This window comes from Plodia interpunctella, chromosome 3, assembly GCF_027563975.2.
Source record: "Plodia interpunctella isolate USDA-ARS_2022_Savannah chromosome 3, ilPloInte3.2, whole genome shotgun sequence".
In the NCBI taxonomy this organism is placed as follows: domain Eukaryota; kingdom Metazoa; phylum Arthropoda; class Insecta; order Lepidoptera; family Pyralidae; genus Plodia; species Plodia interpunctella.
Window position 1 is genome coordinate 5105205 of NC_071296.1, and position 27644 is coordinate 5132848.

Consider the following 27644-nt stretch of genomic DNA (forward strand, 5'->3'; position numbering starts at 1 on the left):
TCTTTGAAAAAATCTCTAACAGCCATACAAGTTGAATAGCTCACGCTTTGTATAGACCGAGTACATAGTGTCTGGATTGAGTGATTTATCGGTATGATTTATCGCAACGAAAATGGTGGCCTTGCTCGCACAGTACCACCTAAAACGACACATGTTGTCTTGACCGAAAATAACTGGGGTGGAAAAATATACAGCCGGAAAAATAATTCTATAAGTTTTTGGGTTTCAAATCCACATAGCTCAAATGGAACCTTAAGTATTTTAAACTTCTGCTGTCTATATTGCCATATTGGTATAAGTATTATAAGTATAATATGGAAGCATAGTACTTATTTTCCATTTTATATTTTAGTCAAAAAAAAAAAATGAACTTCACAACTTTTGTAATTAATTAATTTCCTTATCGATGTAGCGTCGCTGATGTTTAGATCAAATGTCGTAATTTACGTTTACTGCAGTTTGTCTGCGCAGGTTAAAATTAACATCAAAGTTAGTTGGCTGGTAACTTATTTTTCTACTTGCTTAACAGTCAACTTTGGGAACTTGGTAAACAGCCATAATTCAAAAACAAACAAGTTGTAAGTGACAAGTTTGGTGGTGAACATTGTCGTGTACACGGATGACGGAGACAATTAGGAAATAGTTCTTAATGCGGGGCCGCGCTGGCCTACTGCTGAATAAAGATAGATAAAGGCAAACGTTTGTAAGTATGTTTGTTTATTACTTTTTCATGCTCAACAAATAACATTTTATATTTTAAAATCGTGTGGAAATCTCTGAAAGCTCACTGTGCTTGGTTTGCTGCACGTTCTACTATTTTCATAGACGTATTCTTTTATCTATGGGCATATTGCTACCGATCTTCCATTGCAATCAGAGGGGCTATCAAGGTCCGTCTCTATAAATTTCATTGCGGTGCGTGGTTCCCGCCTATAAAATGGTAGTATTCAATATCCTCCCGTGGATGTCCATGTAAATCTTACCATTATTTTTGGAATTTTCATTTGAAATTGGCAATTGGCAACGAACAACCATTAACACCGCCGTAAAATTTCAAGTGTGTAGAACTATTTATTAGGTAAAGCGACTACATTCATTTCAGTACATTCGACAACAATAGTTAAGTGTGTGTATTCAAATTCATTGTAAATTAGCCTTTATTACCGCGGCATATAGGTCCATTCGCGCTAACTTGACATAAAGTCAACCATGTCAACTATACTTCTGCGGCTCACGGCATTTCGAGGAAACTGTTAGTGCAGAGCAACATTATAATGAAGAAATACACAATAATACTACCAGCATAGTCTTTCTGTGTTCAAAAGTTGTTTCAAACTGTAAATTATGTTAAACTCAAACTTAATCATTTATTGTATGTCATATGTACATACATAGGTTGTACATATGGTTTTAAAGGTACATTTAGCTTAGACCCTTGTAAGGGCGCAGCAAAAGAAAATACTGAGTATAAACTTAGATATAATTATTTTTGCTATAATTAAATCAAATTATGAAATTAGCATACATGTGTCATACGATTTAACTTTCTGAACTACATAAAAATACCTATATCATTCAGAAGCCGACATATTTGGTACTGAGAACTAGGACTGTACCGTACATTAAAAATATTTCGTAGCTGCTAACTGCGTAGCTCTATTAGCCCTTCCGTCTGGCATCGTATTCCATTAAATTTTAATTCCCTTATTATACAATGTTACACTACAGGTAATTTCAACTGTGTTTTAATGATATCAATTGATATTAAACAACTGATCATCACTACATAGTATAAAACATAGTCGCTTTCCTTTGTCTGTCCCTATGTATACTTAGATATTTAAAACTTCGCAACGGATTTTGAGGCGGGTTTTTTAATAGATATCGTTTTATCGATTTCTGAGGAAGGTTTAAGTGTATAATTTATTATGGTTTTTGAAATATTTCGTAGCGTATTCGTAGCTTCAACTTTTTCATAGCTGACATCATATTCCATTAAATTTTCATTCCCTCATTGTACGATGTCATTAGCACATGTCATTTCAATTGTGTTTCAATGATTTCAATTAAAATTAAACAATATAATCCCAAATGAAATCTAAAACTTTCAAACTCATTCTAAATTCAAAGAGGGTTGCATGTAGATTTATTTTATTCCTTTGAAGGAGGCCCTTGTCATAAAAATATTTATTTAAGCTACAGACAGCTAATACATAAACCATGAGCAATTTTGTATTTACTGAGATAATTTCGCTTAATATAAATTTGATCAATCCGAGAAAGTGTGTCCATAATAAATTACATTTTCGGCCTATTATCAGTGGTAAATGATTGAGAATTGCGTCTCGCATTAGATTAATCACATCCCGCCATATATCGGCTTTATCATATACAGTTTCACGTAATGAATACATACACATGTTACATAGTGATAAACTAGTTGGGTAAATAGTGCCGTTGTATAAACTGTTTATGTATCCGGATGAATTTTATTGAGATGTTTAAATATACATTTCACAGATGCGCCTATTTTTATTTCATTGAGCAATTTGATAAATAAATATATATGTTATATATAGAAATTTCCTGTTATTCTGTATTTAGAATTTGGAACTAATTAAGCTTGAAGTCAAGTTTTGGTCTATAGATAATAAATCAGTCAATCTGTTGTGTATGTGTTAAACTTAAAAAAAATTGAGAAAATCTGATAACACTAATAAACATTTTATAGATTAAAATATTTATTTCTTTAAGATATAAGTAATTTCTGTGAGATTAGCAATGCTAAAAACCTCATATTTTTCATAACGACTATTTTATGAAACAGAAAATAGCCTGTAACCGAACGCCAGTTCGGTTACAAAGAACTTGAAAGAGAGACATTAGTAGGTGTACGGTTACGGTTAATATTTTTAAACTGCCACGTGCATTGTGGGGAGACAATAGCGATCCGCAGCAGAGTGCCAGCATGCGACTTGCATTGTTGAGGAAAATGATATTCAGAAAGAGTTCACATTTTAAAGAATTTAATTTTGTTCACATTTATATTTATATTTTTAACTATATTATTTAGGTACGTTTTATCACAGATTGTTATGACATTTACGTAGTAGGTTCGTATTTGTATATAAACAATATCACTACTACTTCTATTTTTGTGTACTACTAGCGGCCTAAAAACTAAAACATAATAAATTATACACCTGAACCACATTATCTATTGACGAAAACCGCATGTAAATACGTGCAGTCGTTTTTGAGTTTATCTCGAACAGACAGACAGACGCGCCAGAGGACTTTGTTTTATAACATGTAAAGATTTAACAAACCAACAAAAATCATTGCGTCATTCAGATAAATTATTAAATTACCTATGTTGATACTCAAATAACGACATAAAATATTAGTGAGCGACATATCTTTACAGCCATCCTATGTGATCAAATGTAATAATAACTGTAGTTTTGTATTATTTTCTATATTTATACCTAGTTATTAAGGTAAGAAAATAAGTTCTATATAAAATTGTAAACATAATTATCATGAAATTAAATTTCAATTAAAATTTCTTTAAGTATGCAGTATAATTAATTAATTCCTAAAGTAAATTAATTGTTATCGCTTTATTTTATATATTCGCCAAAACTTTATCGCCTTCATTTTCCCTTTGAGTAATTTAAATTGGGGCAGCTCTGGAATTAAAGTATTGCCTTAATTCCAACAAATAAATGCTCAATACTTAATTGCTTAATACTTAAAGTCGCTTTATTCGACTCTAAGCGAAGATTAACAAAATAATTACATTTATCCAACGTTTCACATCAAAGGAAGATTATCTCCGAATTCAATTTTGTACCTGCCGACTGTATCAGTAACAATATTCTAGATTTTTAAAGGATCGACAAAATTTGTTCTGAATTATTTCTATTTATGATTCAGATGAAAATAGTTTAGTATCAATTGCAAGTTTAGTGCTGAGTTGCAGTTTACACAGACTATACAGGTGGACCCCAATATTGCGTATCACAGTTTTGCAGAAGTTTTTATATTATTTTATGATTTATGTTTTCCTAAAAAACGGATTATAGTCAATGTCTATAGAAAACAATCTTGGATTTCCAAAGGATTAAGAAATTGTAGTAAAAAGAAAAGAAGTCTTTTGTGGAAGTTTAGAACAAAGCCTACTCTTAATAATAAAATAAATTACAAAAGATACACGAAACAGTTTAAAAAAATTATTAAATTGACAAAATTAAGTCAAAATAATTATAAGATAATGACGTCTGAGAACAAATCAAAAACCACATGGCAAATTATAAATCAAGCTAGACTAAACATACCAAAAGAAACAATAAGTCGAATTAAAGTTGATAATCACTATATTACAAATCCAGAGGAAATAGCTAATTCATTTAATAATTATTTCATTGACAAAATCAAACCAGAAAAAAGAAGTCGAGCCAATACCATATCTGCTATTACCCATAGACAACATTCAATGTTTATGGCACCATGCTCACCAGAGGAAGTTTATAAAATTATAAAAGAACTTAAAAATACGGATAGTGTTGGGTATGATGGTGTTTCAACCAAAATACTCAAAGCTGTAAATGAACATATATGTCATCATGTTAGTCACTTAATAAACCTTAGTATAGAAGCTGGTGTTTTCCCTCAAGACTTAAAAACTACCATAATTAAACCTTTATTAAAAAAAAATAACAAAGAACTAATGCAATATTATCGACCTATAGCTTTAAATTCTATATTTTCAAAGGTTTATGAAAAACATTTTTCCAACCAATTAAACGTCTATTTTGAAGATAAAAAAATTTTGTGTAATGAACAAAAGGGGTTTCGTCGTAATAAAAATATAAATATGGCCATCTATGATTTTTTGAAAATTGTATTAACTGAAGTTAACATCAGAAAACCCATATGCTCTATATATTGTGATATGACACAAGCTTTTGACTATGTTCAACATGACATACTATTACACAAGTTAGAAGCGTACGGAATTAGGGGTAATGTGTTAAATTTAATAAAATCATATTTATCTAATCGTAAACAGTTAACAGAAATTTCAAAATTCAATCCTAAAACACAATCGGAACAACATTACTTATCAACTGAACGTTCTGTATTATATGGTGTTCCACAAGGTAGTGTGCTTGGGCCCCTTCTTTTCATAATATATATTAACGATCTTCCAAACACTACCAAACATAATATGACTTTATTTGCGGACGATAGCACGGTAACAATAAAATGTAATGATGTAAATATTTATCAATTAGATATTAATGCAACTTTAACATCCATAATTGAATGGCTTGATAATAATAATTTAAAGATAAATCTTGACAAAACCAATATAATGCATTTTAGTCAAAGACCGCTTGATACGGAAAATTATAAAATAGAATATCAAGGCCATGTGTTGAAAGAAGTTGATTCAACAAAATTTCTAGGGCTAACTATAGATTCTAAATTAAACTGGAAACCCCATATAGATGGTCTTAGTAAAAGACTTAGTAGTTCGGCGTTTGTACTATTTAAACTCTCAAATGAATTAAACATAAAAGCGCTTCTTACAGCTTATCATGGTTTAGTGGAATCAATACTTAGATATGGAATAATTTTTTGGGGCAATTCGACGGATAAGGATATAGCTTTTAAAATGCAAAAACGCTGTATTCGCGCAATGTTTAGACTCCAAAGCACTGATAGTTGTCAGCCGTTTTTTAAAGAACACAAAATTCTTACACTTCCGTCACTTTACATACTTGAGGTAGCAACATTTGTGAAAACCAATGCTCATTTATTCCCTCGTCTAGCTGATGTTGTATTGAGGAATCATCGAGATATCTATCGATTATGCATGCACCCATCAAAAACTGCTTTACTCGGTAATAGCATAGTATGTATGGCACCGAAAATTTACAACAAAATTCCAAATCAATATAAAAGCTTAAATTTAAATCTATTTAAAAAGCACCTCAAGTCTTTATTAACTGATAAATGTTATTATACTTTAAATGATTTCTTTAATGATAGACTCGGATAGAATTTAGGGCTAGTATAGTACATTATAGTTCATTATAGTTTGTTTTGGATTTGTAGTGGATAGCATGCTCCTCTTTATTTAATTATATTTGCATACCTGTATTCGGTAAAACGTGTAGGTCTAATTCATTTTGACCATTTGTACTCATGTTTTTGGCAAATAAATGTTTTCTTTCTTTCTTTCTTTCTTTCTTTCTTATAAAATACCTACTGAACTCGTTTCTAAATAGTTACAAAATATTACTACACATTTCATTTTATGACGGCCATCAAACATATTTGTGTTTATCAGGCAATAATCAGAATGTATTCCATTTCCATGTTTTATGTAACACGTGCGGGTGCGGGTCTATCGAATTGTCCAAGAAATTGTCAGAAATCTAGCCACGATTTAGCAAATATGTTCAGTTTTGTTCTGAGAAGAAAGATAGCTATTGCGTGCCCATTTTATTCTCTAGAAATGTTTTCTTTTCTTAACTCATAAAACATAGCTATATTTTATTATCAAAATAATTCCATCTCATACGTTGCGGTTTCAGACGAGGTTGTTTTGTAAAGTTCGCTTATTTAATGTGAACTTGCTTAATTTTTAAAGTTTTTTACAAATTAGAAATTTAACTGTACATGAATGAAATAAAATTTAAAGATCTTTACTTATCTGCCTATCTAAAGTTTTTTAGTCGATTCAGTGTTTTAAAACCCTGTCTAGTTTTCCCAAAACACTGGAATAAATCAGACAACTCTGTTCGAGAAACTATTGTGAAAATGTCAGGCAAGACACATGTCACACCGGTACTTGAATACACCACTTAGCTACCTATCTGTATTGTATTCCACAAACCACAACATGTTGTTCAGATGTATACATAAAAGATATGTAGGTATACATTATCTAGGTAAAAGCAACAAACATGCATTTCCATTATGTACGAGTACATAAATGTAACTTATTAAAAATAATCGAAATTTTTTTGAGGAAATGATTCAGTATAATCAGACTTGGAGAAGTTATGAGAGGAATTTTTATATAAAGGTATAAAATTGTTTATACTGTCGAATTTGCATGGACATGGGTTCGATTCCATACGAGTCCAGATTTGTTTTATCTCCCGCTGCATTTTGAACAATATGACAACAGTGAATAGAATGCATAACATACACATACTTTATAAAGAAGTCCGTCAGATTTACCATCAGTAAGATTTTGGGTTGGCATTGTTGTACCTGCGTGGTGGGCTCGAGCTTAGTGGCGAACTTGGCGGGTTCCTCAGCCGCGGAGAGCATTCGCCGCGCCAGCCGCGCGAACGTGCAGCGGAACTGGCGGCTCATGCTGCAGTACAGCACGAAGTTCACTGACGACGTGAACAGTGCCAGCACGTCCATTAGGTCGCCTGAGGGAAAGAACCTTATATTTTCTTTGGCTTATTGGATAAGGACGCTCTTGATAGAAAAACAAAAGTATCTGTCATCTGATGGTTAAAACCCTGTTTTTTGTGAACTTAAGGGATAAGAATGCTTTTGATAGAAAAACCAGAGTATCTGTCACTCACCTAAGGGAATAAATAATCTGATGTTTGGAGTCAAAAAATCAAAGGTTAAATCAAACTACTTAACGTTCGCCGCGTACGTAGACCTCGCGAATACAATTTTTTTTTACATATAAGGTATAATGTCAAATATCTCAAGACACCTTTAACAAAGTTACAGTCTTTTGGTTTCACACGGCAGCGCGCGCCGTGTTCAATAATAATATATAAGTACCTACGTACATAAAATAATTTGGCGTGCGTATTTTTAATTCCACGATATTTCAGAATTTATTCATCAAATGTATGTGTTGTAAGGGATAAAATTTACCTTCATGAAATTATCTTGGTGATGAAAAAAGGCTTAATATGCTTGTGTAGTAATAATTGTCAAATTTCACCTTTTAATTTACATTATCTTTGTACATATAAAATGCCTTATAGTTAATTATAAAAGATAGATGTATAGTGTAGTTTATGGATCTACTAAAAACCTATATTTTTGTAGTACATTATATGCATGTATAATCAACAGTAGGGCCAGCGCACGCACGTAAAGATTTTCGGTAGCGCTGTTTGTTTCGGATTATTTTATGTGTTCATTGATATTGCTGAAAACTAAATTATTTCGAAACAAATATATGCCTAGAGCAATCTCGGATAATGTTATATTACGTGAATATTTTAAAAATGCCTTAACCGATTTTGTTGCCCCACGAACTTAAAAATTCCATTGGCAGATCCTACATACCTTTTAAATTTCATCAAAATCGGACCAACGGTTCACAAGTAATCGCGTTACAAACCTACATACATACTAAAAATTTATTTTTGCCCCAAATATAATGCTAGACCTCGCTCGCTTCGCTCGCTTGGTCAATTAAATTACAACAGTGATGTGTTTGTTGTTGTTGGTTTTTAAATGCCAGCCTTTCAAAAAACAGTCATTACCCCGACTACAGTCAGACCCGCGCGCGGGTCCCTTTCTAAATCTATGATCATTACATGGAATAAAAATAAAATAACTCCTAACAAACATCTATTGTGAAAAAGTGTCATACGTCAAAAAAATCATTATTCCTTACATATGTACGTACGTACTTACGTAGAATATATGTATGGCTGGATTTAGCATCTTTTGTTTACTCATGGTGAAACGAAGAATTTTCTTGATAAGACGTCTCTGTCTGAAACTAATACAAGTTGTAACGACCGCTAATGGGTTCTTCAAGTAATCAATCAATTTATTTATACCCTTCGATAACCTACGTTATACGTACAAATGTGTCAGCATTAATTGTTAATTACATCTCTCACGAACTTTGCAAGTTTTCGTCAAGAGCGTCTGTTATTTATATAGCTAATGAAAAATTTAAAAGAAACTAAATAAATAAATTGTGTACCAGACTCTATTTAATATGTATTTACTATAGTTTAGTTTGTTAATTGCTGACAACACTGGTGTCAGATTTTATTCAAATCGACTAAAAACATGACTTTTACGACTGCCTCTAGTGGCAAGTAAAGCATACTAATTTCAAACAGATTTTTTTAATATTTTTTTAAATTTTGTATTGTGATGAACGTTGAACGTTATTCCTACGAAGAAAAATTTCAATTTTTTTAAATGAGAGAAAATTGGATGAAGAGGATGCCGTTAGAGTCGATCTCCATTTTGGCCATCAAGTTTGTATTTTTATTTCGTCATTCGTCTTCAACTAGGTATCTTCTTTTATGAAATATTGAATCAGGCTCACCTTGTTCCTTGACTCTTATTTTCTTTGTGCAAAGATTCCTCCAAGGTTTTGTGGAATTACAGGGCTCTTTTTATACTGCCATAAAACTAACACATACTGAGGATTTATTCTATAGATAATACGTGAGAAGTTACGACGCATGAGACTCCTGCCCGAGTGTAGCCTACACTCGGGCAGTTCAATTTTATTATACTTAGTCCTAGTATTTAGCACTAGCTAATCTGGAAATAAATATAGAACTGCGTTATTATATAGGACTATTTTACATATAGGACATGAGATTTTCGATTAGATCCATCGCGCACTTTTATTTTACAAATAAAAATAATGACAAAAGTGGATACTGTTGTTGGCTGGACGGGATAAATCTCAATTAACTTAATCACAAAAAAATGGACACAAAATAATTTCATTCCTACTTATCAAAGTACCTATTAAAAAGTTAACAGTCATGTTACTACTGATCTCAATTTTGTTATCCGTAATTCAAGGAAAAGTTTTTTATGAACTAGCTTCAATGTCACAAAAATCCAAACTAGTATTTTTTAAATAAACACAAAATATTAATTAAATTTTCATAGAAAGAAACCGATAATTCCAGTCATAGGTATCTAATTGGGACAGTGTGGTACTAGTTGTATCACGGTCATTAACTAGTGGTTTGGCTCAAGAGCTACCAACTAGTGGTCTAGTTTTCCGCACAGTTCAAGTAGCTGTGACGTCCTCTTTGTGCCGGTGTCCTCGAGCAATACAGTGTATGCTAGGTACAAGGTTATATCTTCGTTGCCCGAAATTGAATAAACAACTGTATTATATTATATTATTATTTCATTCATTCTTCATTCTATATATATATTTACATATTTACTGAGTGACTAACTGATTGACTGACAGACAGACAACGTACTGAGCGTAGGAAGCTGAAATTTTGCATGTTGGTTTACTGGGAAGTGTAGGTGAGCACTAAGAGAGGATTTTTGTAAATTCTACCCCGTAGTAGTGGAAATCGGGGCGGGACACATTGCGAAAAACGTAATGGGAAAACATGAAGGAAACGGTACGGGATCCGTACATGAAGAAAAGCGGGATTGGACAGGTTGCGGGACGAGACACCTAGCGGAAAACAGGAAATTGAACTAAAGATGAGAGAGAGAGAGATGAGTTACGAATTTTAATCATATATGTTTACCAGTCTTACAGAATACGCGATAAAATAATCATAAAGCCGCGGGCAAAAGCTAGTGCTTCTATAAGCATAAATGTATATGTATAAATTTCCATTTTCAATTACCCATAATACGTCGCAAGTGGTAGACACTTAGGTATACATGCATCATTCATGTATTCTGAATTAGTTTCGTAATTCACTCATAGGTAAAATAGTCAATTTGCTAAAGAGCTTTATGTTAAATTAACATTAGAAATTTATCTGCAATGGATCCTGCTGATTGGGCACGCCGTATGTATACAACTATTAAATAGATTTTCGATAGTTCTGAAATCTTCTAGTGCCTTTACCCTGTGTTTAAATCAACGTACGCTCTAAATGTCAGGGTATATTGTCAAGGGCACTTTATGTTCTAATTGCAAATACGGAGTGATATACACACTACTACAGAAGTCGGTTAATGGGTAAGTTCCTCACTAAATTAGTTCTCTGACTACAAAATGCCAGATAATTAGTAAAGCATTGTTAACAGGTTTGACAAGCAATGTGGAAGTGACTACTGAGGTAGATGAAGTATCATATTACTTACTGTTCCTACTAATAAATAACGTTTGAAGCGGTATTCAAGTGGTTAAGAAACCCTACTACGATCGATAGGTCGTTCAAATCCTATTCTTGCCACATGAGTTTACATATCAATCTGATTCATATTTATAATAGTTTTTAAAGACTATTTGCTTCCGGTAAAGAAAATGCCATCAAAAATATGCTGTAAAAACACCAAGTCGCGCAGCTCAGTTTTCCTACAGTAAAAAGTTTTTGTAAGATTTATGTAATACCAAGTCGGTTTACAAGTTAAGGGAACTTCTGTCTTGAGTTATTACGTAAGTTATTATCATATCAATATTAAAAATATTTTACGTTTAAAATAAACAGATCGACTTGGCCATCGAAAACACAATGTATCTTACAAGTAATACATATCATATTAGATTATTTAATCTATGGCGTCCCACGAGATTTAAACTCTTCTCCAAAACGAATGTGTGATTTTTTCAAGCGGCTCAACGGATGTTATAATGAATTCCGACATGAATGAATGTTGTTCAGTTTCATGGGTTGAACACATCCTTTCTCAGCCTTTCCATGATACAGGTAAAATGAATCTTATACTGTAAATGTAACTTTGTAATTTCCTATATTTATATGGGATTACAAAGTTATTCATACAGTTGGTGTATCTGGAAAACTGGACTGAAATTGCAAAATATTTAGACACTAAACATGAAGGTTCTATTCTAAATTTGAAGGTTCTATGTCTGCTAGAAGTGCCTTAGACTTTTGATGATCGGTCAGTGAGTGAGTGACAAAATCAAGAAACTTTAACAAGTTTCAATTCTTAAACTACGAATTGCTACTTTTTGTATTAAACCTTTTAGGTACTTTACTTGAAAAATTCTTTTTGCGTTTGACAGCTTAATTATTGAAAATGTTGAAAGGCAACGAGACATATCCTGGTTGAGGTTAATCCTCTACCTAAATAAGTAATATACCTCTGCCAGTACCTAACGACACAGCTATCACGCCAGGTGAGGGCGTCGCTCCTGCTGAATACGATTACAAGAAAAATACTTTTGAATATGTTATGAAAATATAAATTCTTAATTGTCAAGAGAGGTTGCACCAGTCAATCTTGACGTTAACATTAACCTGCATAGAGAACTTGGACGTCGAAGTTGACTGGTGCATTGATATGCTGATGTCCACGCACACCGCTGACGTTTAGACAAAATGGTGTACTTTGGGTTTATCTGCACATGTTAAAATTAACGTCAAAGTTGACGGTGCAACCCTGTAACTTGTTTATAGAGTGACAAAAACACTCAACCTGATAACAAAAAAACATCATTATTAGCAAAGCCGTGCATTTACATAACTAGGTACCTACTCAAATTATGAAAAGTGGTATAAGCAATTAGAGTGATATATTAAATCATATTTGCCTTTTTTTAAAAAAAAGTGAAACAAAAACACCACCGTCCAAAAGACTATAAGGCAGGGATTCTTTTGTCAGAAAAAAAAAAATATTTCGTGCGTTATTATATTGAAATCCAATTTGGACGAACTCTCCTCCAATATCGTAACGATGTAGAGTCACGTTTTACAAGAATGATACGTTCGTTACTTTTCATAACATATACTCTTATCTTTGTCTATACTATTATAATAAAGAGGTTAGTGTTTGTGAGTTTGTATGTTTGAGGCGGGTAATCTTCGAAAATACCCAAAAATACCCAACCGATTTCAAAAATTCTTTCACTATTATAAAAGTACATTATCCAAGATTGCTATATTTTATTTAAAAATTCCTTGCCTTCTACGCAGATAGGTATAATTAATTATTAACAGATAAATTAACAAAAATAAATGTTTTCATATAGAATTACAAAATGTGTATGTAAAAATGGAAATATAGCTGTGTTGGATTTCATTTTAATTAAATGATGGTCAAAATTCCTTTGAGCACGGGCACGGTGTAAAGTCACGAGTCGCGATCGCGATCCGTTCTAGTCGCACGCGTTGACTAAACACTTACCGAACATGTTGTAGCAGCTCTTGAAGAAGTCTGGAGCGAGGGCGCTGGCCAAGCCCAGCAGCCCCTGCGGCACCTCCGTAGACAGGAAGAGCCCCAACACGGCCAGCAGCATGCGAGTTGTGCGGTCCGTTCTACTCGCACGCCGCGCACACGACTCCTCCGCCAAACATTGCTTTTCTGGCTGTAAAAATATTCTATAATCAACAGAATGGCATTTTGTAATAACAATATATTGTGAATGAGATCAAAGTGTAAACAATACATAGTTAAATTGAATTGTTTGTGTTTTTACAATATTTGACCTGGTCAAGTTCATTGATATAATCCGATTATCGGGGCACAACAATTTAAAAAGGTATTTAATACCTACGTGGATGTAAGTTTGTACAAGTTAATTGATTCGCGAATTGTTCAAATTACTTAATTACGATGTTTATTTTACTTCTGCTAACAGTTAATACGTTCAAAATTTTAACAACCAACTAGGGGATGATACTTTTGAACCTAATTAATTAACATTTTAATTGATACTCTGTAAAAGTACGAGTATTGACAATTACTAACAATTACGAGTATTACACTCGTAATTGTTTCATCTGCTGATACGAGTATAACACTTTTTATGCATTGGATATTTCCACCTGAAAACAATTATCCTTGCGAAAGAAGTGCAAATCACATTTTCCTGAAATTTTGAATACCCTTTCAAAGACGCACCTTTATTTATATCAAAGATTTAGACATTACCTGTCCCAAAGAGACGATACATAATTTATGTAGCGCTGAAAGGATTTGTTTGTTCACTCGCTTCACTGTATCTGTGGCAGAAGGCCTTTCACCAAAACAAACTATTACGGACCAACCTCCGTCAAAGTATACGGATTATATAAATTGAACTCAATTGTTTGCATTGGGAAGAGAAAACAAATTCAACGCATTTGACGTTTTAACATTTCGTTTTAATCGGAATTTGAAACTAAACCGAAATTAATTACAGTGACGATTGTCGATTTGTTTTCCGGTCATTAAATATAATTTATTTCTAGGGAATTAATTGATATATATGATAAAAATATAAGTCGTGTGATGTGCTACATTATTTATAGTACCTATATTAATTTTAAAAAATGTAATCTTGGAAAGTTAATTAATTTTAAGTAAGCAAAGAATACATTTAAGTATACAACATTTTATAAAATAAATACAACAGCGCGCAAATTTAAAGTTCACCTTTGAAGCGCCATCTATCCAATTTTTTTTTTCAAATTAATGTATTTCCCAATTTAGCCCCGAAAATCACTCTTATTTAAAAATATATATATTTATGTACTCTGCACGTCTGTGTTTCACCTGATTTCGTTTCGGAGCAAATTAGCTCTGACAGACGGATGGACAGACGGACACACAAGTGATCCTATAAGGGATCCGTTTTTAATTTTTTTTTGGTACGCAACCCTAAAAACTAAATAAAATCATTTACAGCGGGGTTTAATACAAGTCTAATACTTACAGCTTTTATTTTATGTTTAATCAGACTTGATTAATTAAGCCAGCTAATTGTCATTTAAAAGAAAAGATTTTATATAAAAGTCGAATCTCTTTAGGCTATCAATCTACAGTGAAGTGGTCCTTCAGGATCTTAAATGCAATTTAAAAAGCAAGGTCCCGTATAGATAATTACAAAGAAGATTTGGGGATACTCAGATGCCATTAATATTTTCGGCCTAATGTCCCTTTTCGTGAAACGATCTGCCAACTTTTCCATTCGGATACCGATTTCAAATTAGATTAAATACTAGATCCCTTTCGTGAATAATTTATGGGTTGCTACAGACTAGAAACTCGGCTCAGATGAAACCATTTTGTACCCTTATTAATAGGCATGGTAATTTAATTGGGTCGCGATAATTAGCGGACTATGGGCATGACTGGATCAGAAATTTGTCCCGACAAGGGTTAAAGGCTGTAAGAAGATATTAAGTATATTGAGCATGACATATTAGTTCTTTCTTCTCGTAATGACTCGACATTGTGCGACCTCATCTCTTCTCATCAGCCCCAAAATTACAAACGTTTTAAATATTTCAGAGGCGACTACTTCAAGAAATAGCTTTCACTTTACATGTGGTACGATTTTATTAAATATATATAATATATAAATAAATGTGTATACAATATCACATTTGAAATGCTATAAGGTTTTAAAACATTTCAATTAATATCCCCTCAACTTTTGTGCCATAGCAGCGCTGATTCTGCAAATAATTTAGATACATGTATTTAAATCCTAAAAGTTACTTAGGTAAACTATAATGTTATTGATATTGATTCCTGCTAAATAAACGACTATTAAAAGAAATATATATAAAACTCCTAGCACGCAAAAGCGCTAATATCAGGTTTTTTTCTGATCGCTAACTAGTTCAGCATGACTTTCTCCATAGTTTAGAAGCAAGTAAAGTTCTGACCTTTTATATTAGCGAACTCAGTTACTTGCCTACAGATAAACCATCATTATAAAAAAGTTTTAATGATAGAGAATTTTATGGAAGGTCAAAGCGTTCAGAATCTGGACCTTCACACGCACTTTTTCAGTTATATTCTAAGTTTATAATATTTCTCAAAAATACAAACTGATGAGAAGAAACGCCTAGAGAGGCCCATATACCGTAGTGGCTCTGGTGAATATTTTAGGATATAAAGCTTTAATAATCATTAAAAGCCACCCCGCATACACATTTAACCTAACAAAATTTGTATTTATAACTTAAAAGAAAAAACAGTTTAACTGGAAATCAATCTATTTATGCCATATTTGAATGAACGAATTATTAATATTATTATACCTATAATTTCATAATTTCATAGAATTTCAAAAAATAGGCCCTCAGACCACACGCACATATTTTGATTACCTTTTATTATATACCTATATGAGATGAGGACAGCCAATTTTAAAGAAAAATTACATGTAATTGTGCTTATTCAATAAGCATAATCACATCCCTTTTGAATAGGGATAGGTTTATATAGATGCATTAATTTATAGATGTATTAATTTATCTAGGTTTTATCCGAGCGAAGCCGGGACGGGCTGCTAATTTATTATAAAATGTTAAAAGCGCCAAAATAGTGCCAACAACGACCCTTTCTTAAATTACTCGAGTTACAAAGTTGTAATGAATTATAAGATCGATTTACAGCGATATATAAATACCTACTATCTATATCTATCTATAAATATCTTGTATATAAAAGCTATAAAATTTGCCAGGAAGGTAGATTGTGATAAGGAGACATTCGCTAAGAAAGGATATTTTGAAATTCCATCCTTAAGGGGGTGAAATAGGGGTTGCCAGTTGTTATGAAACTTCGTCATTTTTGAAGTGAGACACATGACATTTTTTATTTAAATTTGTATTTGATATAAAATAATAATGCATTAATTCGATTTTGAAAATTACATCCGTATAGGGGTGAAATAGGGATTGCAAGTTTGTATGAAACTTCGTAATTTTTGAAGTGAGACACATGAATTTTTTTAGAGATGCAATTTTATAAATAAAGTTAATTTCGACCCCTACATTCAATTGGAAATTTATGCGAAATTTTATTATATTTGAAGAGAGTTCCATGAAATGTTCGGCACACGTTACGGGAAGCGAGAGTGGAATACGTAGCGGGAAATGGGATGGACAATTACAGGAAACGGGCTAGGACAAGTTTCGGAACGAGACGCGTAGCGGAAATAGTAGCGAAATAATAGAAACAGGGAATTGAACTTAAAGATGACAAGAAATACGAAATTGAATCATAGTAATAAATAAATTTTACCAGTCTTAGAATACGCGATAAAAATTAACTGAAATTTTACTTCGATTCCTTTTAAGAAATGAAATTCACGCGTGCGAAGCTACGGGCAAAAGCTAGTAAATACTATATAGCTAACTTTAAAACGCAAATTACTGAGGCGGGTGAAATCGTCGCCTATTAAATTAAAGTATGTTTAAACTTGAAACGGAAGCTTATGGCCAAAACAAACACCTACACGTTTCAGAAATTCACTCATTAATTTAAGATGCAAATTACTTCCTCATAGATGCGTAGGTTAGGTACCTACCGATAGCGTAAACAAACAGTTTAATAAATTGACTTTGTAGCTAGGTTTCAACCTACCATTAGGTAAAGTTTAGAGTACTATTTATAGGAATAAACTTCGTGGTTCATATTGTTTCGTAAGTAACTATTGTTTCATATTATTTCGTATATATTTATGAAATTGTGAAAAAAAATCATTAGTTTAGATCAACCCATGATCAACTAATGATTTTGTTTTTGTACGAACGGAACCCCAAATCAGGCGTTCTTTCTCATTTGTTGACACAATTTTCTTTTTGGTGAATAAACACCAAAAATTGATAATACTTTCCTGTTCAGATAAAGTAGGTAATAGTCATATTTTTATGGATAAAATGCGAGATAACATTTGTGTGTTTTATTTCTGTTATTTTTCTGTCTGCAACACAATGTAATAATGTAATAATAAATATATAATATAAAATAACACCATGCTCCATTACAAAAGTCTTTAAAATAACATCAGTAACATTTAACTGGGTTTCTGGAACCTACAAGAGATAAACAAACAGAAGCGAAAAAAATCGTGGGGATAAATATTACGCCGCTGGCATCGAGTATCCTTACCAATTATACCATAGCTTAGATTCTTTTCTAATTATGCTGCTTGAATTACATCATTAGTTATTCAAGAATTCTGAATAAAAAGAGCGTTTTTCTTGCGTATTAATCATTACAATCAAGTGACGACGCCATCACTTTATTTGATGTACCGGTTTCAAAGTAGATTTGAAGTCGAATAATATTTTAATAATAATAATTTATTTCTTTTTGTATTTATTTAGAAACATTATTCAAGTATAGTTGATTACGTATAATTATATTTTAACGCTGCAAATATACAAAACATAACGGACCGTTCAGGTCTTGTCATAAAAGCTACAATTAAGTTACCACTCACCTCGTTGGGGCCGACTGTTGAACGCTTCAGTAATTTTTGTCTTTTCCTCTCTGTCGTTGTTAACTTTGATATTAGACACGTACTCAATATCGATAAAGCTATACTTGGAACAAGTTTTAGTATCACACTATAAATCCACATTATTGCTGTAACTAACTCTACGTTTTTAGACATTTCCAACACATATACCGTTCGATTTTGTGGTAATGAAAGGTCTTCAGCAAATTGAGAATTGTTTTGTGGGGTCACTTCACTGGGCACTATATTCATTGCGAAATAAATAGGAAGACACAAGAATGGACACATAATATAGGCGCTCACTATTGCTAACGTAGTGTTTCTCTTGCTACACCAAGTTCTGTTTTTCTGTGGGAAAGCTATCGCGACGTATCGCCACACCGCTAGGGTCACCGCTAGCCAAATTGAGATCGTGTGAAAGGTTTGACTGAATATGGAATGGAAATAAACGAAAACGGCCCACGCGTACGTGTTCTTGTTAACTTGAGGTCCGATTTTGATATTCATGTGTAGAGCGTAGGGTATGTATTCTAACATGACTAGAAGGTCTGCGACGGCGAGTCCTGTCAGTATGGAGTTTGTGGAGCTGGTCATTTCTCGGCGGCTGAGGACGGCAATGTTGATGGAATTGGTGGCCGAGCCGACGATGCAGATGACCAGCGCAATGTAGCCGTGCAGACGGCTGTAGGCCTTGTTGAAGTTGGTGGCGCCGGGCACGCAGTACGCGTCGGTAGCGTTCGCCATGCTCGTCGTCCACGCTCCGTGAACCTTGTTTGGTCATCGGCGCTGAAGGACTTCTACCCTTGCACTCGATTCGGCCCACCGAATTTTGGACTGCATCATTCAAATCTGAAACAAAAAATAAATTGGTGATCCACAGATATTATTTAAATGGTTTTAATGGTCAAAGTCAATACCACTAATTGAAATCAACTGTTTGCACTGGTCGGAACTAATAGCTAAGCAGATTTCACACGTGCATAAATATAAACATTTTAACAAGTGATGTCCTCGTTTTTTGCGTACATTTTTCAAAGCAGTAAACATCTCGTTATAACTTCAAGGTTATCGGCTCGACTATTGTGCGTTCATGATTTTGATATAGTCGTATTGTGAATCAGTCGTTCTTTTGCGTCACACGTGTTTATTTTATTGTACAAATAAAAATAATCCTCATTCGGTTTGACCTTGATATGCTTTGATGAAACTAAGAGCGGACGTTGTCTGAAACACAAATGTGTTGGCTGTAACAAATAATGTGTAATGTTTATAATGACACAAAACTTATAAGACGTCTGTAACTCAGTTTGGTAGATATACATATACTGGCGGACATTAAAAAAAGACAAAAACAAAACTTGTTGTAACCCTCGTCAAACCAATTTGGGGTAGCGCAAACTGTATTAAGTGGACTGTAACTTCCGTTTCATAATGTCCATTTAAATAAAAAATATTGTTATCAGTCGCCATATTGGGAAAAGGTGAGCTGATACTTTCTTTCGGTAAGAAGGGTTGATACGGGAATCTGAAAAGAATCAAGATAAAGAAAATATTTTCTCTCATATTTCTTGGTTGAGATCGGCGGCTACAAAGGGAAAGGTTTCTCCGCTTCAAAAATATGTTCACAGGATTTTCAAAGTTTCTCTTTAAATCAATAAGCATATTATAATCAAGGGATCGGACTGGAGACTTCGTATCTCTTTATAATGTTATATTGAAATTCAGCGACCGATGATAATAAGACCGTATATATTTCTAATCCAAGTGACTCAAATAATAATACATATAGAGAAATACTATGAAGCTACTGTGTTTTTAAAATATGAAATCAGGAAGTTAATCGAAAAGTTTTAGGTGAATGATAATTTATTGAGAAATATTATTAAATGTAGTTAATTTTATTATTATTATTTAATTTGTGAAATGAAAAAGTTCCTATTTCTTTTATTTTTACTTGTGAGATATTATATAGGTAATTCTATTTCAAATTAATACAACAATTTTAGGCTACATCTCTGAAGATATTATCTAAGTAATTCTACTTACAGATGGTATTAAGATACTAAGCTACTATAGCTTCTGTATTTCCATCGTTTGCATAAATGTATAGCATTTTCATAAAAATTTCCAAAATAAGAAAATATACAAATTTCTGGCTGTTCATATTAATTTTCATACAAAACTCTGCATACTATTCATATTTCTCATATTACATAAATGGCATAACATTGTTGTTATTACGAATGTGTTTACAATATTTCTTTCGTAAGAAACCTGTATTTTCTCTTTAGAAAATATAGTTTTGACACATACTTGATAATATTGCGTGGATAATATTAAATTAAATTAAGGCTCGCTTTTCATATGACGCAGCACTATGTGAATTCGTAATGATAGTGAAAAATCAACAAGGTCAATATTTCTTTTACCATAACTACGGCAAAGTGAAACGGAATGATGATTTATGAATTCTTCTTAGAGTGATAATCCAGTCGTCGATGACTAGTCGTTTTTATTAGTTCTTGATTCGTAATTTTAAATAAGTACCTGTTGTGTTACTTATTACGTAAATACGAATCAGATGGAATGTCACTTTGATAAGATATAGGTTATTGTTTTATATTTTTCTCATCATTGTGTTTCTGTACTGTAATGGTTGATGACGGGATGTTTAATTAGTCTCATTAGCGATCATAAAACTATATCCGCAATTTATAGAGATACGGTATTTAGTTTATCAGATTGCGTAGCAGAGCGCTTTCTTATTACATTTTTTTCTTTCTCTAAATTCGATCTTATTAATGTTTTGTATATTAACATCACCATAAAATATTATAGGTTTATAGTATTTTCATTTTTCGTAATTTCCAAAAGATTAAAATTTATTGGCACCTGAATATCATTATTTTTGTGATTAAATCATCGTCGAACTTAACAGTCATAAAAACAAAATGTTATTTAAAAAAAGGAATCGTAGTATTATTTTGATACAGATACAGCACGTGCTTATGTAAACAAAAATAAGAGACTGACACAAAGCCCATGTTTAACTACGAAGCGATCTTATTGGTGGAATTGAGATCTTATAGTAGTGGCAGGGTAACTTATGAGAAGAATTTCTAGTTTATAACCCCTTTGACTTTCACAATCTGCGCAAGTGAAGACGCTGGCCCATTGTATGGTTTTCCTTTGCTAGACCAGCATTTAAATATGGTACATACAACGAACGACCGATAATTGAAAGGGTGGAGAGTGAACGTAGCCTACGTTTAGCCATGGACAGAGCCGTGGAAAATAGTATTAACTATAAATTTGTTATCCCAACTAGCTTTAGTCCTAGTTAAGTACTTCGTTAGTTCTCTAAAATTATAAATGAAACTTCTGAGCAATGTAAGCATATTAAGTCAAGACTTTACTAAGTTATACGAAACTTTGGTTTTAATTATTACATAGTAAAATAAAATAAATTGAAATATGTAAGTTTAGACCTAGACCTAGACCTTACTTTGGGGCTAGCTCAATCTGTGTGATTTATGTCCTAATATATTTATTTATTTATATTTTTAAAATAAAAAAATATAATAAATCGACATATAGCTTAGTTTATTTACACCATATGGAGTCTAGTATACGTATAGTAAGATTGTGGAGATTAATAAATAAATTTGCGTTAAAATATTATTAAAAAAACAAATGTATAAAGTAAAAAGAATTTGTTTTACGAGGAAGTCTCAATTAAGGCTGCTAAGATGATAAATACGCAATTTTCGTCAGTCTCCAGCCCATCTATCTATCTTCTCAATTTCTTCAGAATCCATAAAATTTATTGAGGCACAGGAAGTTCCGGAGACAATTTTCTTAACAAACGTTTTTCATTACGACTCAGATTTCATTAAAATAATTTTCGTTAACAGAGAACCATTTATTTTTAATCACAAAAATGTTTATACTTATATATCGGTGGTGATTGACAAGGCTGAATTTTAATTATGTCATTAATGAATAATTTATGGTTGAGTTTTAGTGACAATGTATTTACATATCTTTTTTTTTTTGTTTTAATAATTAACCTCGGAAATTCAAGGCAATAGGTAGATAGATCTATAATAAAATATAACAAAATGGAAGGCTTTGTTTGAACGACCTCTGTGAATTTGAAGAAAAATTCTTTCTGTGCGTGACTTAATTCACGAGTAACAAATTATATGGAATTATAACCATTGTTGAGGCGTGTAATTTTCGCCCTAGAATATCACATCTTTCCGGATGCAATGACAAGGCAAGGACGAGAGAGAAATAGAATATTGTAGGTTATGAGAAAAAATAAATGACAATACGAAATCCAGACCACAGAGTAATCCAACTAGAATATTACTTCAATAGAAGCCCTGGCTAGACTTTTATAAATCGTAATTGTAAAGTGATGACTCTGCCAGTAACTTAACGAAAACTTATCCTTTAGGCACATAATTAATGAGACGAGAACTGTAAGGACACAAAGGAATATCTTACAAGCATTTGAAAGTTTTCAAGGATTTTGTCTTAAATATTTAATCGCATAAAATATTGATGAAACTTTGCTATTCATCCTAAATTCTCTAGGTTTATTTTATAGGTAGGTATATTTTATAGGTAAGTACCTAGCAATATGTAAGTACATATTGCTTCAAAACCATTGCGACTGCTAAGAATGACTTTTTTATATTCCGCGAAAAGCAATTTTGGTATTAAAGTCCTCGAAATCCTTTAATGTGTGATTATGCTGGTATTATTTGGATAACACAGTTGTTTTATTTATATTGTTCTCATTTGCCATGCATTTACGGTAATTATGTAACAAATGCTTGCCGGTACCAGTTCAATCCATGACACCAATGTTCCCTGTTATTCTACAAACCTCCGTATGTAATTAAACCACAATTGTATGAAGAGCCCCGCAAAATTTCCGTTTGCGGTTACCCACTGCCTTTATTAACTAAATTTTCACTTTATTTTGTTGAACGTTTTAATAAGAACCGAGATGATTTAGCATTTTTGATGTTGCCTCAGTGTTGTAGCTTTCAGAACTATGATAGCTCAGATGATAACTAATTAAATTATCATCTGAGCATATAATCTCTTCCCTTGTGTCATTTCAAATTACTTGAAATGGCTTTTAATGTTGCCTCTGCCTTTATGAAATAAAACTCTTTAGTTCAATTTCCCGTTTCCAGCTAGGATTTTCGCTACGTGTCTCGTTCCGAAACTTATCCTGTCCAATTTCCTGCAAATTGTCCCATGTCGCTTCCCGCAACGTGCCCCATCCCATTTCCCGCTACGTGTCCCACTCCCGCTTCCCGTATCGCGTGCCGATCATTTAATCGATCTGTCTTCAAAAATTATACAATTTCACATAAATTTCCACCCATACAGCATTCTTCTAGAGATGCAATTTTAAAAATCTAATTAAGCCATTATTATTTTTTACCAACTACAAATTTAAATAAATAATTTAATGTCTCATTTCAAATAAGTTGCAACCCCTATTTCACCCTTATAGGGATGTAATTTTCAAAATTTAATTAATGCATTATTATTTTTTACCCATTACAAATTTAAATCAAAAATTTCATGCATCTCACTTCAAAAATGACAAAGTATCATACAAACTGGCAACTCCTATTTCACCCCCTTATGGATGGAATTTCGAAATATCCTTTCTTAGCGGTCGTCTCCTAGTCATAATATACCTTTCTGTCAAATTCCATCTTCATGGGCTCAGTAGTTTTCGATATTTCGTGATACGTGGATGAGCTAGTGTTTTTCGTTTTTATATAATATATATTAACAGTTAATCTACAAAATTAACAATAATCTTATCGATCGTTATCAATAAAAGCAAAAGATAAGAATTGACACAAAATCAATTTTCACTTTGATTGTCATAACTTGGAAGGAATACTGAATTTATTTTGATTAAAAATGTTCTAAAATCGATTTAGATCAAAAAGGTAAGTTGGGACTTATGGTCTCTATACTCTAGCAAGGAACGAGTGTTACAGATGGACAGAGTGGTAACAATAGCATTCTCAAATAAGATTGATGAAAGGTGGGGTTGATCCTATAATCTCAACTGGAAATTTAAAAGCTTTTTTTAAGCGAGCTTCGTGCTTCACAGCCAAAAATAAAAGAGAGGAGAGAATGTTAATTCAAATAACGATTGCTCCAAATGATTACGTAAATTCAATAAATAAAAATATGATTTATAATTTTGTATTTTCAGTCAGTCTATTCTACACAGAAAATTGACTTTGCTTATCTCCGAACTGGAAAGATTTTTTGTTGTATTTCTTTTTTAATTCGTTCCCGTTTATGTATGATATTTCATCAAATTACACAGCATGTTTATATAATACTTATACGTTTCTTCTTTATCCCGCCATTTGCTTTAATAAATCGAAAAATAAACTTAAATGTTTTGGGTGTTCTATATTGATTGAAAAATTAATATATGAAAAACAATAAAAGTCGTGTTTTTGTTAATATATGTGTAAATAAATACTTATGTAGGTATTTCATCTTAAACGTAAACTTTGTTTGATATTCTGTAATTCAATTCGGTAGATTAAATTGTTAGCGCTGTTACCTAGTAGTAGCAAGTAACTAGGTGATAGATACATCTACACCTTCACACCAGAGTCAAGAGTCAGGGTCGAGAACAAACGAGAAAACTAGGGATGACGACGACCGCGCTACGTGAACAGGAAAACGGATCCTAGCTGGGATCACACGTTAAACGGCTGAGAAAATGACGCCTAAGACAGCGTAAGAACATAATTGAAAATATAATAAACTATTATTAACGCTCAAATGATACAAATAAAGTAAAGCAAAGCCTGCAGAAAGTTTTGTCAATTAAGTGTTATTAAGTGCTGATATTTACTACTTAATTGATGCACGAAAACGCCCTTTGATCGCGTTTTAATAAAGACATAATTAAATTTGCAAAGGATCGATCACAGTTTAACCTCGAAAGTTTTTGTTGAAGTTTTAAAATAATAATGGTAGGAGAGTAGTTATTCAATGCAAGTACTGTACTGGGTACATTTATTTGATTAAAGATATAGGTCTCTATAAATTTGTCATAACAGTCAATTCGAAGGCGTGTGGATCATTCGGTCAAAGATTACATAATACTTGGCACTAGTTAATATGTGACGATTTATTTTATTTTAATATTACATGTAACATGACGTTGATTAACTAGAGTGCGAAAAACTGACAAAAAAAAATTGATAATTTAAATATAACCTCTTAAAATTTTTCAACAAGCAACCTAAGTATCTACCTTAGGAATTGAATGTCTTGTAGCGCAAGAATGTACACGAATACGAAGCACGAAGGCAGTTTCGCCCGAGGACATTATGACATGCGAGACATTTTCTTCAAAAGAATGTTAAACATTTATTACTGAGAAACCTTTCTCTGGAAAATGTAATTCTACGTATCATGTTAATTTTTATCTTGTGAAACAAACAAATAAGTGAGATAAGGAGAAATATATACTCTTAGCCAATAAGTTTTTTACTTGTTACTTGAGTTGAAGCGGCGGTGGTGTAATGGTTAAAACGCCCGCCTGAGGATCGAAAGGTCTCAGGTTCGTATCCTACTCATGCCATATGAGTTTATATACCAATCTGACTCATATATAGTAGATTTTATAGACCACCACTTGCTTCTGTTAAGGGAAAACATCGTGAGGAAACCTGCATACTGGTTGACACTTTAGTTCCCTATTGTGTATGCGACTACCTGCCGCTACTAGATTAAGGTAAGTAGTCGTGAAAGTCATGTAAGATGCCTTTAAGTGACTTGAATAAAATCTGACATCAGTTTTAGCAATAACACTCGATATGATGATGATGATGATGATGACGGGTTACTTGTTTTCATTTGTCTTAATACACTTTACATGATATATGTACTTTACAATAGAAACGAATACAAAATAAACTTTGTGTGTAGGATAAAGTAATGTGAAAATAAACCGTAATTTAATAATTAAATAATAGTATAAAAGTAAAAGGAGAGGTTGTGCCCAGCCGTGTTACACATAATCATGGAATTAGTAGGTATCCGTACGAAGTACTTATTAAATCCATGCACATAATACAGATTATAAAAAATATATCTCGTTAAAATCTCCTTTGTTTGATATACGTTTACATTGAGGCGAGTCAATGTACGTCTACGCATCATATAATTTCTTCATTGATCCGTCAACGGACATCTAAGTCAGACGAATGACAGTGCAGTGGGTCTGGGCCCTTAGGAAACAATAAATGATAAAAATATTAAGACAATCACAAAGTTTGTGAATTGTCCTAATATGTTCGAACCCAAAATATTTTCGAAGCTTGTGATATGTTTCATCAAATGCTTCGTTACTTTTTACAACCACGTCTCATTTTTTGATAACAATCGTTCTAGATTGCTATCGGAGATTACCGATGTTTGCATATCGCCGAGGGCGCGCTGCCATCGTCCGCCTGAATACACACGGCTGTGTTTACCCTCACTTACAAACAACCCCGTCATTAAATTCATATTCGCTAAATCGACATCTTTAGCCCAATATGGCTCACACATACGTTCAATAAGGAGGCGTTCCCACTCTTACGTGTCGTAAATTCATGATGCTTTTATTATCAACGCGATGGAATAGTTGTGGCATGTTGGCAATATATTGGTTTGGTTTGATAAGTATATGGCTCCTAATCCCAACGATAAATAGTTATTTCATAAGTATTTCTTTTTGTACAGAGTTGGAAAAACTGAGCGAGGGGTGCATTGTGTACTAAACCAAACCTGAGAAACATTTTTTTTTAATTTTATTATAATAATTGTTATTTAACTAATAAACTTTAATTTGGAAAATATCGGCAAGAAATTTTGTGTCGATATCATGTTATGTTCTTGTTCGATATAGAAATTGTAAAATGCCAAACAACTGTTATTGTGCACTCAATGCAAGGGCATTACAAGGTGGTGTTGTTTGAAAATTACCATTTATTTTACGTTTTAGGACAAACATAATGACTTGTTTTATTTTGGTCTCATGTGTTTTTTCGTCATTGTCGAATATATGTTGAATGTTATCTACTATCTGCAATATCGGCTGACATTAACAATATTATCATGATTCATATCGGACATCGCTCTACGGGTTAAATTTCGGATATATAGGAGAGATATTCTTCAAAGCATCTACGGTCTCTTGCAGCTATAAAAAAATAAACTTGGAAGTCAAGATATTCATTTATTTCATCGAATGTTTATGATCAAAAGTTTACGTCGGTTATTTTGCTATTCCACAGGGGAATCAAAACCTACGGTTCTTCCCGTTGACCTAGACTCCTGAAATATAGCAAGAACAACAAGCGTAATATCAAATTTAAATGATTAAATCTGAAAACCGATGTCGTTGTGCGAA

The 27644-nt window shown here is 32.6% G+C and overlaps 1 protein-coding gene across 4 annotated transcripts in view; it reads right to left on the reverse strand.

Annotated features, from left to right (window-relative positions):
- LOC128683674 (G-protein coupled receptor dmsr-1-like) overlaps positions 1-27644 on the reverse strand; it is a 36484-nt gene that overhangs the window by 3074 nt on the left and 5766 nt on the right. Inside the window, exons 2-5 of one of the 4 annotated variants that reach the window (XM_064437072.1) lie at positions 18155-19021; positions 13117-13297; positions 7294-7460; positions 454-463 (exon numbers count right to left, since the gene is read on the reverse strand). In XM_064437072.1, coding sequence (XP_064293142.1) covers positions 454-463; positions 7294-7460; positions 13117-13297; positions 18155-18916 — 1120 coding nt within the window. In that variant the 5' untranslated portion in view covers positions 18917-19021. Of the gene's footprint in view, positions 1-453; positions 464-7260; positions 7461-13116; positions 13298-18154; positions 19022-27644 lie in introns of all 4 variants that reach the window. The other 3 variants (XR_010370355.1, XR_010370354.1, XM_053769539.2) reach the window with 3 other exon arrangements.